This window comes from Triplophysa rosa, linkage group LG10 (assembly GCF_024868665.1).
Source record: "Triplophysa rosa linkage group LG10, Trosa_1v2, whole genome shotgun sequence".
Classification (NCBI taxonomy): domain Eukaryota; kingdom Metazoa; phylum Chordata; class Actinopteri; order Cypriniformes; family Nemacheilidae; genus Triplophysa; species Triplophysa rosa.
Window position 1 is genome coordinate 14576306 of NC_079899.1, and position 18605 is coordinate 14594910.

General features: G+C 39.0%; 1 protein-coding gene across 1 annotated transcript in view; it reads left to right on the top strand.

Annotated features, from left to right (window-relative positions):
* ush2a (Usher syndrome 2A (autosomal recessive, mild)) overlaps positions 1 to 18605 on the top strand; it is a 205958-nt gene that overhangs the window by 154781 nt on the left and 32572 nt on the right. Inside the window, exons 52-57 of the mRNA XM_057343361.1 lie at positions 1148 to 1412; positions 3475 to 3672; positions 4332 to 4486; positions 6967 to 7165; positions 13139 to 13246; positions 13663 to 13846. Coding sequence (XP_057199344.1) covers positions 1148 to 1412; positions 3475 to 3672; positions 4332 to 4486; positions 6967 to 7165; positions 13139 to 13246; positions 13663 to 13846 — 1109 coding nt within the window. The remainder of the gene's footprint in view (positions 1 to 1147; positions 1413 to 3474; positions 3673 to 4331; positions 4487 to 6966; positions 7166 to 13138; positions 13247 to 13662; positions 13847 to 18605) is intronic.

The following is an 18605-nucleotide window of genomic DNA, read 5'->3' on the forward strand; positions in this document are numbered from 1 at the left end:
GACAGGATATTGTCTAGTTGTGTCTCTCCGGTTGTCTAATCAGAGATTGCTATGAATTCCAAAATCAGAATTAAAAACTAGGGGTGACCGTGCCTTTTCAGTAGCTGCTCTCAGATTATGGAATGCATTACTGCTATTAGATTTGCCCCATCCATATTTGTTTTTAAATCTTTTTGAACTGGCATTTGGTAAATGATGACATTTATTGATTTTAATATGATATAGTTGCTGATGTTATTTATATATTTTAATACTGTCTGTGGAATTGTTGTAAAGCACATTGGTCAACTGCTCTTGTGTTTAATTGTGCTATATAGAAATAAATTGACATTGACATTGAAAGTTGACATACACATGTACAGTATGTATATATTTAAGAAAAATATAAAAATGAATAAATGTTTATTTATAATTTAAACGATATATAAACAAATAGATACATGCAAATATTTTCTAAATGTATACACGTGTTGAATACAAAATAAATATGCGCAGTGCACAGACATATATTATGTAAACACAAACTTTTATTCTGGATGCAGTTAATTACGATTAATAATGGAACAGCCCTGATTTGTCTGTAAAAACTTATTTGCAAACATTTTTTACATACAGTAATTTACAGTTGTATTTTTTATACAGTACATTTTCTATGTAAGTCTAGCTAATAAGACCCCCATCTTGTGTATATCTATTTCTATTTCCCACATTCGGATTTTGCTCTGATAAACAAGCTGACTAACAAACTGTTATGCATCAGGAGTGTTTAAATAAAGTAGTCGAGTTGAAAACACAAGCTGCCGTGGTGTAAAGTGGAGTTTGGAAATATGAGGCACAGAGGCATGATGTATCTGCTCCTCTCCTCAGGACGCAGGCACTCGCAGTCACACTTCATTAATCAGATTTGCTCGCTGTAACACAAGCTCATCGCGCTCTCAGCTTGAGCTCGCCAAGAAAAGAAAGAGACCAAGAAAAGAAAACTGGGATGGCGGTCATTAACTTGTAATTATGTCATTAAGGGGCATCCGTGCTATTTATTGAGACAGAGGACTCCACATACACCCGCTGGTTGGAGTAGTTTGACAAACAACAGTTTTCTGATGACTGTTGTAAGTAATGAGTCTGTGTGTGCGCTTGCCTCCTTTAGGAGAATTGTCGGCCCAGTACGGTGTGTCCTACATCGGCGGCCGCTGCAGCATACTGCGGCTTGTGTGATTTTAGCCCGGCGCTTTCCTCCTGTACTTGGGTACCAGGCGAGGCTGTCACCGTGCAGCATCCGTCTCCATCTTCCTCTGCCATTGACTCCGCCTCCACCCAAACATCAGCATCGTCTTCTGCTGCCCACAGCCAGCTCTGCCCATCCTCAGAGGAGCTGGTGTATAGTGGAGTGGCCAACAGCTACAGTTTCACAGGTACACAGTCATTACATTTTTATTAATAAAATAAGAAATGTATTAATAAAAATAAGTAATATTAATAAATAAAATATATTTTCATTAATTAAAACTTCAATATTGCCGGTGTCCTTTGGACACCTTGTATGTGCAAATTGTTTTTCAGGAAATGGAAAAAACACTGTACTTTTTAAATGGTTGCATACTGTGTTGCCAAAGATATGATAATCACTTTTTAATACTTTTTATTGGTTTCATATTTGCAAAACCCAGTGACAAAAATAAACGGTGACTAATAATAATGATTCATGGCAAAAGACTTCACAAGAACAGTAGCGATATGTATTATACATATACTGTACATTGCATACACATTTCGTTTTAAGAAATTATGACATTGTGTACGTGTGTTCATGTGTATCTCATAATTTTATATGAATTTATATAAAACAGCTATTTATCTTACCATGCTAACAATTAACAGCATTTGTTTGAAAAAAATATTTTGGTAGGATCTCCATCATTTTTAACAGCATTTTGTTAATTCTTGAATTATTATAAATGCAAATTGTATGACCTTATATATATTAAGATACATTATTTGTACTAATTTGTCAAAAATATATATATACAAATTTGTCACAAGCTTATTATTAAAGTATTAAAATTATTTATAGGTCCAACAACACAATTTCCTTTTTAAGCATTTTTAACATAAATATTACACATATAAAAAACATACATGACTATAAAAGCAACATGACCTTTTTATGTAAATACAATTGCTTTGAATTGCTCCGCTATAAGGCGTCAATTATAAATCATTTCAGAAGTGTTCCCCGCACTAAAAACATCTCCATATTTAACGTTTTCCCTAACAGATGTTTTACCGTGTATTAATTGTCACGAGTCATAATTCTGGCCTCTTATTTCAAACTCATCGTTAATTTTTTTTCAAGATTGGTGTTTGGAGCGGCCCTTGACTCACACCCTTATTTATCTTTTTAAGAGGAGCACTGGCCTGTCGTACTGGCTCAACCTCAGCCGAGGTGTTATTTATTTGGTTAGTTACGTCTGTTTAATCAAGACTAATGCTGGAGTTGAGGGGGGCCTGGCTGGCATGAGGAGAGTGATTCTACTCAGAGCTGTGCCACCATCTGGGCAGAAGCGTATAAACCTGCCGTGGCCCTGCGCTCCTCCAGATGTTTCTCACGCCCCCATACCCACACCCCGGAGAAAGATGACACACCGAGTGCTCTCGGACAAATGCTGCACAAGCCAGCCATGCAGACATGAAAGATTCTGCTTCCTCCTGCTTGTGTTGCAAACACCATAGACCTGTGTTCGACTTTGCAGATTGGTCAACATGATAATAAAAATTGACTGTTTACATTTTTAATGTGCATTTTTTGGTTATGTTGTGCTTGATTTATCTGTGCATGTTATTTATGGGAAAAAAATGATATTGCTTATATGGGTGTACAAGCAAATGCACATCTTTTGCAAAAGTATATTGTTTCTATTTTGTGAATAGATACAAGTGACAGTAGCTTGATATATCGGTTTCGTCAGTTGCTAACATTCTTCTAAATGTTTAACAGAACAAAGACATACAGGTTTGGAACTACTTCAGGTTGAGTAAATTATCCCTTTGATTTGCATTTTTGGTCTTTTTGCATATCATTCATGTTTGCATTACATTGTATTGTACTGTACTTTTATTTTTTGTAAATAAACTAACCGTCTTGATAGTTGTTTCCATTTGTTAATTTGTTGCGAGACTGATTGTCCTCTGTTCTATAAGAAGAGTATTTTGTCATTCTGTCATCATGCCTCCACCAGTCTGACGAAACCCATCTTGAAGATTTACACCCATGATTCCCCGCACACACATTTTGTGTTTTTCTGCAAGCGAACGGCATTACAGGAAATGCAGTGTCCCTAGTTACTTTTTATCGTTTTAATGTCTCGTTTCAAAGTGAAGACCAGGACATACTTTTCTTACTACTCTTCTGTGCCTGCCTTCATAAAGAAAATGTCGGGTTTTTCATTTTATTCTTAATCATGTGTATCATTTCAGATACTGAACTGGAACCTTACACCAGTTATGAGTACAGAATCGGTGCATGGAACAGCTACGGTCGTGGATTTAGCCCTGTCTACTCGGTCACTACTTACGAAGATGTGCCCTGGGGCGTTGGCTCTCCTCGCTGGAGCCATGTCGGCCTTCGTGATGACATCATCCATCTAGAATGGTCAACCCCTAACAAACCCAACGGTAACTACCAACAAGTGGTGGTGCTGTTTTTTGTATATCTCTATACCACCAGAAAGATTTATTTTTTCCTTTTACCTCCTTAAAGATTCAATCAAAGCACATCATTTTTGACGATACCACAGTTAACTCAGTTTCTCGCTCTCATGGTAATATTGTCATATGTTTATTCAGTAGAAGGTTTCGTTATGTAAATGATTAATCACGGAGTGAATCAGTTTGGCTAATCCGCGCCTGCAGCCGCGACCCTCGGAAGATTCAGTCACATTTTCCCCAACAAACCCGAAAGCAGGTTTTTACTTTGAGCTGTAATGATACGACTGTCAGAGTGGAACTAGCTGATTGTTTTATCATCTCTCCTCTGAAGACCTGACTGTTATTAAGCGTAATCTGCATAGCTCGGCAGAATAATTTATGGAGAAGGAATTTCACATGCGCATAAACGCTAAGTGAGAATAACAAGCTTGGTTTTAGTGAACTTCTGGGCCACTTAATATGTAAAGAAACATGCTGATTGCTCATTAAGACTTCGGTCTGGGCTCTAATCAAACCGCTTGCCACCCAATCTGTTGTGATTTGGAAGAAAGTTAGTGCACCAGTTTTCTGCACTGAAACAGATTGAGTTTTGAAGTCTCTTTTTGACTGTGTGTGTGTTTTGATAGGAGAGATAAGTCACTATGTGATCCTGCGTGATGGACAGGAACGTTACCGCGGTACTGATCACAGCTTCACGGATGCGGGGAGAATCCAACCTTTTCAGGAGTACATGTACCAGCTCAGAGCATGTACTGCTGCTGGCTGCACGGACAGCTCTAAAGTGAGTTTTTTTTGCTTATGTCTGTATTTAAAGGGGTCATATGACACGGCTAAAACGAATATTATCGTTTGTTTTAGATGTAATGCAATGTGTATACACGATTTAAGGTTCAAAAACGCTGTATTTTCCACATACCGTGCATGTTTGTATCTCCTCTTTGCCCCGCCTCTCTGAAACGCGCAGATTTTTTTTCAAAACTCATCGCTCTGAAAAGCGAGGTGTGCTATGATTGGCCAGTTCACCAGTGCGTAGTGATTGGTCGAATACTGCAAGCGTGTGATGGAAATGTAACGCCTCTTACCATATCTGGAACATCAGGTTCCAAAGCAATTGTGGTGACAAGTACGCCCACCTTACTTGCGTTTACATTTGGGCGGTCTTAGTCAAATCATACCACGAACTGATGTAGATTTGTGGGGGTGTGGTTACACGAGGCGTTTCAGGCAGGTCTGGGTGAGCATTCGCTTTTAGATGGAATGCATCTTTTTTTCCGACACTGAAATTTTTGCAATTTTACGTGTCTAACACCAAAGACACAGAAAAACACGTATTCGCGCCATATGACCACTTTAACTGTTTGTAATCCCTATCTTTTACGTTTTTACTTCCTAACACCGTGTCCACACATGACACGACATAACACACAACATAAAAAAGTTTTTTCCCAAAAAATATATAGACCACTTCAGAAGGTCAGTTAGTGGTCAGTTGAACAGTGGTCCAGAGGCGCTTCCATTTTTTTTATCTTACATACATTATTGCATCTTAAAGATATTCGTTTAACATTTTGATTTGGTTATAAGTGTTCTGTTGGTTGTAATTTGTTCAAACCTGTGTGTAGTGTTAAAAAAACTGAAACAGGAAGTTCTACTGGACCAGCATTGAACCAATGTTTATGGCATCTGAAGTGGTATAGAATCCCTTCTAGCTTGTTGTGTATCGTCCTCATAGCTGGTGTGGACAAAAACTTTAAATAACATGAAAAATAGCTTTCCTGTAGCTTTCCTTAGAGCATGGCGCTTTCCTTAGAGCATGGCGCTATCAACGCCAAGGTCGTGGGTTCGATCCCAGGGGATTGCACATAGTCAGAAACAAATGTATAGTACAATGCATTGTAAGTCGCTTTGGATAAAAGCGTCTGCCAAATGCATAAATGTAAATGTCTGATGTAGACACATTATAAATATGTTCTACAGCTCAAAACTTTCATTTAAAAAAACTACTTAAATAAACATAAGATTTCTGTGCCACTGTGTCACCAAATACAAAAATAAGCAAATAAACCCAAACACTTCTCTTGTTAGCCATTGGTCAAATAAACAGACTCCATGTTGCACTGGGCGGTATTGAATATGTTAACACTTTCTGAAACTTTACAATAGCTGCATTAAAATATTTTTGCACATTAAATAGTGATACAAGAATTCATAGAAAACTTACACATTCAAGTTGATCTTTGACTGACATTCATTTGTCTTGAACTAATATAACAGTGGTCACAGTTACTGACACCTGTGGGTGGATCATTGATGAAGTTTTCTTATGAGTTTTTGTGTGTGTGCGATTTGCAAAACACATAAAATAAGTGCTTTTTAAATCTATACAGCCGGTAATAATATTTTCCTACTGTCCTTTGTCTTTATCACAAGGTTACCTGCACGTATTTACAAGCATTGTACCGCCGAGCTACAAAACACTTGTAAAGGATAACAATAGCCTTACTCCCCCTTTCATTCTCATGTTATGCAGCTAGTGCTGAGTTAACAGGATATTTCTAATAGCAAGCTAATGGACCCCGAGCAACAGCTGACTTCCTGCCATAATTGTTGTCTCCTTGTAATAGATGTCACGGGCTCAGCTGATGAAAGAGCAATTAACCTGTCTATCTTCTCTTTTTATGTCTAATTTAGGATCAGATTATCAATAACCGCACAAATCTGCCGGGCCAGAGCACCGGAGGCAAAGTAAAAAGAACCGCTCAGACCGGTGTTGGGTCCATTTTTCTTTCCGCACGGCTGCAGGGTATCGTCCGGCACACCAATTGGCTGCCAATGATCCACTGCTTCTTTCTTCTTCACCCGTGCACGATCGTTTTTAAGTGAAGCGGGATTAAGTTGTACACCTGCAAGCATTGCCCAAACAGTTGCAATTATTGTCCAACCCAATACAAGGGGAGCAATTACCACGGGGCACCCTGTTGTCGCTCAGCGGGACCCTGCTCGGCCAGCTCTCTTGTTGGGAATGAGGAACCTGATTTAATCTTTGTGGACACTCTGTGGGCGCACAAGCACATCAGGCCAGCACCGGGCCGGCCTATGCGTAGCCAAAAAAACACCTTAACCACCTCTTGCGGCCCTTTCCTAATAGTCTGCCACTCCTAAAGACAAGAGTTGAAAGCGCTAGTGACATTCTATTAGAGCAGGATATCCAATCCTCCATTAGGGCAAATTGCTCTGTAATTCTTTTTGGTGTGTGTGCAGGTTGTGGCAGTGACTATCCAGAGGGAGCCTGAGGGTATTGGTGCTCCAGTGGTGAGTCCGCAGGGCCCCAGGGCCCTGAGGATCAGCTGGGCTGCGCCGGCCAAACCGAACGGCATCATCCGGGAGTACTACATCAATCAGAGCGGCATCGGAGTCATCCACACACATATACAGGGGAAGATGGCTTACAATGTAACAGGTACTGGACGGTGCGCTTATTTTTTGACGTAAAAAGGACGTTTAGCTGTGCTGGTTGTTTTCTTGTTTAGAGTGGTTTTTTGTAGTAAATTATGTAACTATGTCACAGATGTGTGGTCTGAAATAATCAAAATAATTGTAAAAATTTCCATGCTGGACAGAAAGTTACTGATTTAAAGTGGTGTAAAGAAAATCCTTATTAATTTTGTAGTAACATAAATGTTCACGTTAAATACTTTTGGGAAGTTAACATGTTTTGCGGTTTAAAGCGATGTATTTAACTGATCTTTATTTGTTATAAAATAAATAAAATACATAAATAATGAATAAAAAACCAATATATATCTATGGTATGATATATAAAATTATAATTTTTCAACTTATTTTAAGTAGGGGTGGAATATTTGGACTTTTGGATATGTGGAATATTTAGGACCCAAGATTGCCTTTTTACATTTTAATCTTGATTACTAAAGTGTAGATGTAGATCAAATGACCAAGTTTGCTACCACATTTAATGCCAGCTACCCATATGCTGTTATGCCAAAATATATTAATACAGACAAATAATGTGTTAATGAGTAGTATATTCTGAACTGTAAAAAACATGAAATTAACGTACCATTAAAGCTTTCATCCGATGCTAAAGAAAATTTAGCTGCACCTGATAGCGCTATGACTTTAACACAACAGAGGTATTGAATACTGAATGAGAGAGAGACAAAGTAAAGACAGATACAGTGCAAAGATCGAGTGATGAATCAGTTAAGCAGCGGAGAGCAGCCGCCCCATGCTGGCAGTGACGGCTGCAGCAGCGAGCGATTGTGAGCGAGGATACGCCGCGTCTCCTACGCATGCCCTGCCTTTATTTATGCATGCTGTTTCTGGAAGCCATCTAATGACTGAATTTACACCTGATTCCCGCAATGAGCAGCCGGCCTGCCCATCACTCCTGAGGCCGCTGCTGATTTGTGGGGCTTCTTTTATCTGCCTGGGAGAGGAGCAGTGTTCTTGGCCCCGAGCCATCCGTCACCACTGCAAGGGTACGCGCGGGGCTCACTCCCACTTTCGGCATCGCCCGACCCGCGTGGCAACGGACAGCTGCACAACAGCCAACACACACAGAGAGAGGGATTTAGATTAACTGCTCACAAATGGCGTTCCAAGGAAGATTTCCATTTTCCATTACATCGCTAGGGGTTCGGGGGCACTTTTACTAAATCTTTCTGATACACCAATCTTCTACCGTTCTTGAAAATGTTATTATTTATAACATTATTTATTATTTTTATAGCATACATAAATATATATATTTGTTATATAAGTACACGAATTGATTAGCGTTAACAGTATTAACAATAGAAGTCATATTTAATATTTGTTATAGTTGAATATATTCATGTGCTTTTGAATGATTATTGATGATTATATTTTATAAGTTATACAGCATATTTATGATTTTATTTTTGTTAGTATATCATTTAAAATGAATTAAAATTTGTAAATAATTATACTTTTTTTGCAAGGCTAATACTAGCTGTAGTTTGTTTCTTTTAAATCATCTTATAAACGCACCCCTGTGCAAACAGCACATATGTGGCATAAGTGTCCCTCTCTAGAGGCCGTGAAACGCATAATTCATGCAGAGAGGAGAAGAAAGAACGCCGCTCACTCCGGCCTGTCGACACTACCAGCGACATGATTATCAAACCTGAGTCAGGCACGTAGTTTCGGGAGCGTCTGATCTCTTTCCAATCAGGATTAATCCTGAATGAATCGCGTGCAGGGAGTCGCTCCTCTGAGAGGGAATGCTAACATTACACTAAGCAGGAAAGAATGACATCCTCACTTTACGTGTCGGAGCTCACAGGTGTCCAGGACAAAATGATCTCTTTTAATATAATTTCTGTTTTTTTGTGGGGGTTTTGAAATGTTTGGTGCTCTGTTATATGTGAAGGTACGGTAAAGTGGCAGCCTAAAAACAGTGGATGCGATCTCTCTGCTTCTGTTCTTCATGAGGAATCTTGTTGCGTGGTTCTCTGTTGTCTTCTCTGGACATGAGATGAAGGAACGGACCTCCCTCCCCGATTTCATCAGCTCTCAGCCACTGGCTATCTGTCTGTGTACTCCAAAGGGAGCGCTGAGAAGCGCAGCGTCTTTGTAAATAAGCTCAAAATCAGCTGGGACCTCCGTATGGCAACTCGCTGCTGACCAAAGATATTTGCGACGGCGGTGAGGGGCTCTCCGAGCTCTCTCTGTTCCTCTAAAGGCCCTGAAGTTGGCAGCGACGGCACGCGCCAAACCAATCAGCCAGTCTTGGATCCCGGGGCGAGCCGAGAGGGAGGGAATCTGATGGCATATTTGGCCGGCTGGCAGTGTGGCGTGTTTAAGACTTGGCTGGGAGTGGTGACAGGCGTGGGCGGACTTTTTGGCTGAGTGGTGCGGCAGCGGCGACGGTGTTCAGTCGTTGGCAGGGGTTGCAAAATGCCTTTGCTCCAGGTTCCCTTTGTGGAGAGGCTGTAAAGCCGAGTCGAGACTTTCATGTCCCTCTGCACAGAGCTGGTAAATCCTTCCAGTGTTTTGTGCCGTGCGGCCGAGCTGCGTCTCTGCGCTCCACATCGACTGCTGCTGCGAAGTACCTTCTCCTTAAAACCTTTAAACTTCTTGCGCTCCCTCACTTGGCATGATTAAACACACACACACACGCACACACACTGTATACTGTTCAAGCTACCTGCTTGCTTTCTCTGTGGCGTCAAAGCTTTAAACACTTTAAACGCTACATAGCCACTGGATTACAGGCTTACCTTGTTTTTTAAGTTTCATGAATGCAATTTTAGTTGGAGTTACATTTTGGTTGCAAAGAGTTCACATTGCAATCCATACCATCAAAAAAGGCTAAAATGAACTGAAGTGTGTGTGATGCATAGATTGAAAATTGATTGTGTTCAAACATCTCTTTGCTCCCCTTTGTAACCAAAGGAGCCGTGCGCACGTCCACGCACACGGCGAGCTCCGGCCCTGCGACAGCACTTGTAATGACAAAGGCAGTTCCTTTGTTATTGTAATGAATGGAGACCATATGAAATACATCAATAATTAAATCATTATGAGTTTTAACTGTGATTTTAACACATTTGGGAAATATACAGTTTGACAAATTAAATAGAAAAATGTAAAGCTTTACTTACCTTTAAATAAAAAGGAAAATAAAATTGAATGTCATCCCAGGGGTCAGTATCGTTCACGTTTATTTCAATAGGGCACAGGATGATTTGTTTACATTTTTACATGAAATGTGGGTTGTTGAAATAATTTATTGTAACTTACAGTATTTGTGGTCGTGTATTTACTGTAGTAAATTATGTTATTGTTTGTTTAAATCTGTGTAGAAAATAAAACTAAAAACAGCAGAAATGCCAATATGCAATAGTGCTGTTTGTTGCAGGTTAATTTATGCCTGTGAGATAAAATGTAAAAGCTCTTAAATTAAGTTTGGATTTCTCAAAGAATCTAAAATATGTATAGCTTTTCATTAACTGGTGTGAATTATTGCTCTCAATTATATAAATTATGTTGCAAGTCATCCGTTTAATTGGACATTTGCAAATTAATGACTTTTAATATGCAGTACAAACTTTTCAAATTTCTACTGTATTTATTAGCAGATCTTACTCCTTTTACCTTATTTATAACTGCAAATAATTTTAGGTGTGTCTGGTATTAATATACACTATATTTTAATTTTAATTCTATTAATTACATTTGACTGTGTTTACTAATATCTGATGATAATATCTAGTGTAAATCTTGCGTATGTGTATGAAGTCAGTAGTAAGTTCATGAGCATAACCGGCATCTTCCAGCATTCCCTTTACCTGGGTTATCTGACTCCTGTGTGTAGCCGCTCTATCGGGGTTCACCGAGGCCTGATAGAAGAGAAGAACCTGCCTCCTAAATTATGCGTGAGCGGGGGGAAACTGATCCTATAAAAGGCATCATGGGTAGTCTCCTGGCTTGGCCGACACGTGGAGCCCACAGATCGCTTCATAATCCCCTCCAGACAGAAAAAAAAAACATTAAGTAATTGTAGACAGGAAGTGGGCACTTAATTATTTAGAGGTTTTATCAATGTGGCAGGTAAGGTGAGTAAGCATTGCAGACCTTTTCTCATCAAGCCTCCACGTTCAGGGATGGCACATATCGGCCATCATCTCCTCATATTCTCTAATGCAAACAATAAATGGCAGCTTGTCAATAAAAGACCTTTTTATATCATTTATTACATCACACTTCCTCACCGTGCTGTACAGAGCAATTTGGATGACAGTTACGGCATTGTTTCACTTTGTGTTAGCCGTGTGCTACAAATGGGTCGGCGTGTGCTTCGTAGGGTTAGCTAAAATCATTTTTTGCACCCCTGTTTATTTATTTGCAGTTTTGATTAAAGGTGCATGTGTCTTTAACAAGCTAAGAGTGCCCCCTTGAGTTTGTATGAGAATTTAAATCAAGAGCAAAAAAGTGATTGTTACATCTTTTTTTATGAATTATTTTTTATTTTACATATACATACATATTATTATTTACAACTTTATTATTTTGTTACATGCAATATTGCTAATCTAAGTCCATGTTTGAAATAATTGTTATTTTATTTAAAAAAAAAATTCCCACATGAAAAAATACATTTGGAGTCTAAAAGATTTTTATAATATTTCTAAAACTAAATTCCCAAAATGTTTCTTTAACTAATAATCCCAACAATGTAATTTTCCTGTTAGGTTCCCACTTGTAGACTGATCACTAAATTAAGTTGGATTTAAACCATGCGTATTACTCAGTCCCGCTCAATGCGTAATACTAAGAACTTACCCCTCAACGTTATAATAACCTAACCCTTCTAGAATACACACCTGGACATGTTTTGCATGGCGATGTGTGAAATTAGGCTTTAAAGGCGGTGTTCAGTTGCTGTCCTTTGCGTTTAGTATGCTCAACAGAATTCTTTACTTAACCCAAACACCGCTCAACGTTCTGAAAACATTGATCTGTGTTTGGGTTAAATGAGAGAGGCCAGCAGGCATACTAAACAGGAGGATGCGTGCGTTTCTCCAGATGTAGAGGCAAAGCTGGCACTGTGCGCCAATGCTCGACGGATACAGGTGCGGCTTTATGGGGTGCGCCGAGTTCAGGATTAAAGGGAGATTTAAAGTGCTTCGGGATTAGACCCAGATTTAGAGTTGGGACGTCTGTATCCTAATTTTAATGGTTTTGTGTTAGACAGTAAATGACTATTACTTTACCTTGTTTTGTATAATTTTAAATAAACGTTTGTAATGTTAAATATGTGATATATTTAGAATTACTCATATACAGTGAAAAGAAATAATTTTACTATAAGTTAAATTGGTATTTATATTAACATTTGAAAAATAACGATTTGTATTTGTGCTTATTAATTTTCATTTTTTCTGTTATTTATAAATTATTTTAGATCTTATTTGAATAATTTGAGACCTCAGTCTAAGATACTCCTGAATATTTACTGGTGTCATGTCAGACACATTTCCAACAGTTATATGTTTAAATCAGCTGTATTACATGTTTAAATATTAATGCATTTTTATATTATTATTTATAATAATCATCTACACACACACACAAACATAATATGGTTGGTTGACAAATAAATGTGTCAGCCAAAAACTAGCATAAGAGAGATTTATCTTCATTATTATTGTATATTATAAATATTAATAATATGTTTTATTATATAAGATAGTTTATTAATATTAATAAAATTGTTTATTATATAATAATAACAGCTTTTTTAATAGATTTTTGCTATGTCACACCATCATTTATGGTATATTTGTCAACTACCCATATATATATATGAATCAAATATTAATATATAAGTAATTGTTTGATCTAGTATGCATGTTAAAGACATTGTAACTATATGTTTATTTAGGTCTGCAGCCCCACACCAACTACAGTTTCATTATTGTGGCATGCACTGCAGCTGGCTGCGGAGCAAGTCAGCCATCTATGGGCCACACGCCGGAAGATGCACCAGCAGGTTAATGCACTCACATACACAAACATGGATATTGAGTCACTGACACACACACATCACATCCTCTCATTAAAACATTTACGTTTTTATAGAATTACATAAAGTGACATTAATTTATAAGGTAGTATGATATATTTGTATGTGTGTGTATGCATGTGTATGTGTGTATTGGAGAGAGAGAGAGAGAGAGAGAGAGAGAGAGAGAAATGTAGAAATGGAGAATGAATCTCCATACACACCGTTTTTATTATTAACATCTGTTTACACTTCTGTAAGTCTTCTGTACAGGCACAGAACATGTAAACATTTCACAGGGTTTTTAAAAAATCAGTCTATGTACTACATTATAAAGAAAAAAATTAAATGTGTCATCCTGGCATTCTGTCAAGCATCTGTCTCCTAATCTCTGATCGCTCTAGACGTATGGGCAGTTCCCAGGCACATACAGGTGAACTCCTCAGCAGTGGAGCTGTACTGGAGCCAGCCGCTCAAACCCAACGGCCTAATCTCCCGGTATCGGCTGCTGCGTGACGGAGTGGTCGTCTTCAGCAGCGACGGAGAAGAGACGAGCTACACAGACGCTGGCCTAAAGCCCAACACCAGGTTCTATCTATGAGCCATTAGCACTTGATGATCGATGCCATCTAATCCTATGTGTGTCTTAAAGAAGCCAGGGACTCTACAATAACAGAGCTCTTTGGTAACAGACCTGCTCTGATACCAAATCATTAAAAGTTTTTAAGAGGAGCGAGCAGGGAGGCCAGCCAATGAGCACCAGCACTGGCTCGGAAAGTCGCATTGATCGAGTTCCCCCGTGACTCGGGATAGCACAGCTACCCAGAACTTTTCTGCTGTTGATGGAGACAGAAACTTAAAGGCTCTTATAGGAATAAAGATGAAAAACAAGTTTAATTCATGTCGTGTTTAACTTTAAGAATGTCAGCAACCAAGCAACAGCAGAATCCATTGACTTGAATTAGGTTTCTGTCTATACAACAGAAGGGAATGGGTACCACCGTTGTTCAGTTTCAACATTCTTCAAAATATCTTCTTTGGTGTTCTGCAGAAGAAAGAAATTCTTACTGGTTTGAATAAAATGGTGACAGAATTTTCATTTTTGGGTGAACTATCCCTTTAAGGATGCTTTGGGTAAATTGTCCTGTTTTGGGTTCACCTGACCCCGTTCAGCACGTTTTTTACTTTTATGTAAGATGAAAGCATTAAACACAGCTAGACCGAGCTCAAAGAGTGACAGATTGGCATAAGGTGTCTTTTTTTAACATAAGGTATAAAAAGTCATCTTTAAGATGGCTGTGGTTTAGCTGTGTATCAAATAACTAAAAATATAAACTAGATGATCATTGGACAAAAAAAATACATCTGCAAAAAAGATCTAAATATATTTTGATATGTTACAGAAATTCTGTTTTTTCACCAATGTCTTGTTATTTATAATTATATCTAGGCATCTGGCAAATCTGTTGGTCGGCTGTAATCCAAAAATGCACAGAGGCACGCCGTGATAAGTAATGAGTTAGTTTGCACAATATATTGTGTAAATATTTGCAATGGTTCAGTCTCATAAGCTGCTTAAGATACAGGATAAATCTGTTTGTTTCATTATTTTACAATCAGTGATTCTGAGATTGTTCTGTGCATTTTTATATCTATACAGAGAGAGAGAAAGCAAGATCTTTTTAACCCCTTTTTCAGTATGCAAATCTATTTCTAGATGATTTAAACAGTCAAAACTATCTGTGTCCAGTGATTGGACAGTTTGGACAGGTCATTCGGTCACATGACCTCCCTAGTGTAGCTTAATACAAGACTATCCACGGGATAGCCATGCCGTGTAATTTGCCATAATTCCAGACGACCTGCCAAAAGGAATTCCCTTCCTCTGTGCCATTCCCCTTTCCTCTCTTCTTCCAATTTAGCTCAATAAGGAGCGTTACAAAGGTAGACGAGTGCTTCATTACCCGGAGAGCTATAGTCTGATGTGGGGAAACAGTTAACCGTGAGCCTGGGGGGGTGTTCTGCTAGCACTCCAGCTCATTGATTATTTATGACAATGTTGATTAGCTGTCACTTACCTCGCCATCATAGAAAGTCTCTGTGACGAGTGAAATATTAACCTTTCTCCCTCTGGGAAACAGGTTAGCCGCTCACCACCACCTTTGATTCGCCACTTTGTGTTTATTTGACTTAAAGTATGCAACGTATACACCCGGCATCTGTTTCTGTACAGCTGATCTCTTACCTCTCGAGTGTATGTGTGTGCGTGTGTGTGTGTGTGTGTGTGTGTGTGTGTGTGTGTGTGTGTGTGTGTGTGTGTGTGTGTGTGTGTGTGTGTGTGTGTGTGTGTGTGTGTGTGTGTGTGTGTGTGTGTGTGTGTGTGTGTGTGTGTGTGTGTGTGTGTGTGTGTGTGTGTGTGTGTGTGTGTGCGTGCGTGCGTGTGTGTGTGTTAAACACTCTCTGATAAATATGCCTCTCCAATGCTTTTACTGCGCGTGGTATATAATGACTGATGTGACTATTTTAAAGGGATACTGTTGTAACAATAGTTAATGTGGAGGTATTAATGGCCGGCTATGGAGTTTATGGCAAATTAAAAGCCTTTAATGTTGAACATGACCCACATACATTGCTAATTCAGACCTTTGCACTGACACCCATCTCTGTTTAAAAGGCAAATCTATCTTGTGAAGTCATGTATGTAAGGAAGAGCCTCCTGCAGAGTGTTTTTATAACCCACATCAAGCTGCTAATACATGCGCGCACATACACGCTTTCCTTTCTATTCACATGCGTGTGCGCTCAGAGCATCTGTCACGCCTTTCAGAGATCACAGTGAAGGGGCTGATCAGCATTGCATTAACAGTGTCATCTGTTAAATAGTATCACACCGTATCGATCCGGCAGAGACTTTTCCAATGAATCAAGTCTAATGTAAAAGTGAAATTAAAAGGCATAGGCAGTTTAGCTGTTGCTTTCTGTAATCGCTCCATTTATATCAGAAGCTAAATAAAATAACAGCATAAAAGTTAAAGGGGTCATATGGTGGAAATACGTGTTTTTCTGTGTCTTTGGTGTGTTATAAGTTGCCCATGCATGTATTAGACATGTGAAATTGCAAAAATTAAAGTGTCGGAACAAAAGATGCATTCTATCTAAAAGCGAATGCGAACCCAGACCTTCCTGAAACGCCTCGTGTAACCACACCCCCACAAATCTACGTCACTTCGTAACATGATTTGACTTGAGACCGCCCAAATCTAAACGCAAGTGAGGTGGGCGTACTTGTAAATCTCATTGTATCGTCACCGCCGCAGCCATGTAGCGGAGACGCTGTGTGTTTCATTGCGAAAAGAAAGACTCTTTGTTTGCCCTGCCAAAAGATGAGACAACTAAAAACGAATGGTTACATTTTATTTACAACACTGTTACAGAAAAGTACAATCCGAATGTTCAAGTTTGTGCAGCGCATTTCACCATTGCTTCACAAACGTGGGAGAGAGATCAAGGCCGGCTGTGCACGAAAGCTTTGGTTAAAAAGTGGGGCCATTCCAACCATTAAAACTTTGCTGGCGCTTCAGATTCGCAGCCTGTAAGTATATTTTCATTGTAAAAGACTTTGTTACGGACTAACGCGAGTTGAGTTTGTCGTGTGTTTGTGATCTGCAAATGCAGACACGCGCGCAACGTGAAAAAAGACAACATAAGTCCTAATAATCAGTAATTATGTTCCAACTAGAGGCAACAAATGTCGTGTTTATAATGTCTTTTTATTTAGTATTTATTTGGGGTTTATTGTCTTTGTTGAGTCGCGACGAGACGTGGCGTAACACTGGTTGATCAAGAAGGGCCAAAGTGCTCGCGTTATTTATACCATTCCCTGCTGTAATGTGAGCTTGTTTCTATCTCACACAAACTCTCTATGATGTATATGGTTGTTTGTTTATAGTCTTTATATCGTCGTATATAAAAGGTAAAACAGTTAGCTATAGTTTGTAACTATTTAACATCATATTTTTTTTAATAAAACCTTACCAATCCTTTACATCATGCTCAAGTCGCGCTGGCAAAGTTGATGTATCGGCTTGATCATCTTCATTTTCCGTATCAGATTCGGGCTCGAATTGATATAAGGAAGTACCGATGACATTTTATCACCTGTCAGTACAATTGCGTGGGAACATGATGTTCCAAATATGGTAAGAGGTGTTACATTTCTGTGAAACGCTTGCAGTGTTCGACCAATCACTACGCACTGGTTAACTGGCCAATCATAGCACACCTCGCTTTTCAGAGCGATGAGAGGCGGGGCGAAGAGGAGATACAAACATGCACGGTATGTGGAAAATACAGCATTTTTGAACCTTAAATCCTGTATACACATTACATCTAAAACAAACCATAATATTCGTTTTAGCCGTGTCATATGATCCCTTTAATATGTAAATCAAAATATTAAAGTGATAGTCCACCCAAAAATGAAAATTCTTCCATCATTTACTCACCCTCTTGTCATTTCAAACCTGTATGACTTGTTTTCTTCCGCAGAACACAAAAGAAGATATTTTAAAGAAAGTTGGTAACCAAACAGCACTAGACCCCCTTCACTTCTATTTTATGGACACAAAACCAATGCAAGTCAATGGGTGCCAGTTAAAAACGTTGTATATTGTTAACAACTAATATTTATGTATTGAAAGTGAAAGTGACCTATTAGTCAGATATGGTGACCCATACCCGAAATGTGACCTCTGCATTTAACCCATCCAGAGAGTAGTGAGCACACGCACAGCAAGTGGTGAACACACGTACACCCGGAGCAGTGGGCAGCTATCACTGCGGCGCCCGGGGAGCAAGTGGGGGTAAGGTGCCTTGCTCAAGGGCATCTCAGTCGTTACCCGCCGGCCCTGGGAATCCAACCGGCAACCTTCTGGCAACCGACTCTCTAACCAATAGGCCACGACTGCACTGTATTTAGGAAGTTAGGAAATGATTTCTTTATGTGATAAGATTATGATGATTTTATCACAGTTTTCATGTGTCTTGTCATGCTGTCAGTAATTTTACATTGCTGTTGGATGACTTTATGTAGCTCCTGAGGTTTGATTTTGCTGAAATTCAACAGACACTGGTCAGAAATGGCCACAATACATCTAGAAATGCTGATTAAATGAACATTTGAAATGGTCTTTTAATTGTTTTCCAAAGCTTTATATACAAAATAACTCCCTGAAATACTTGATTCAGATCGGTCGGTGTTGTGTTTTCCCTTATTTTATATGACTGCTAAATATATTTCACATTAAGAGAGATTCATATGTTTGGGTTGCATTTGGTCTTTAGCGTC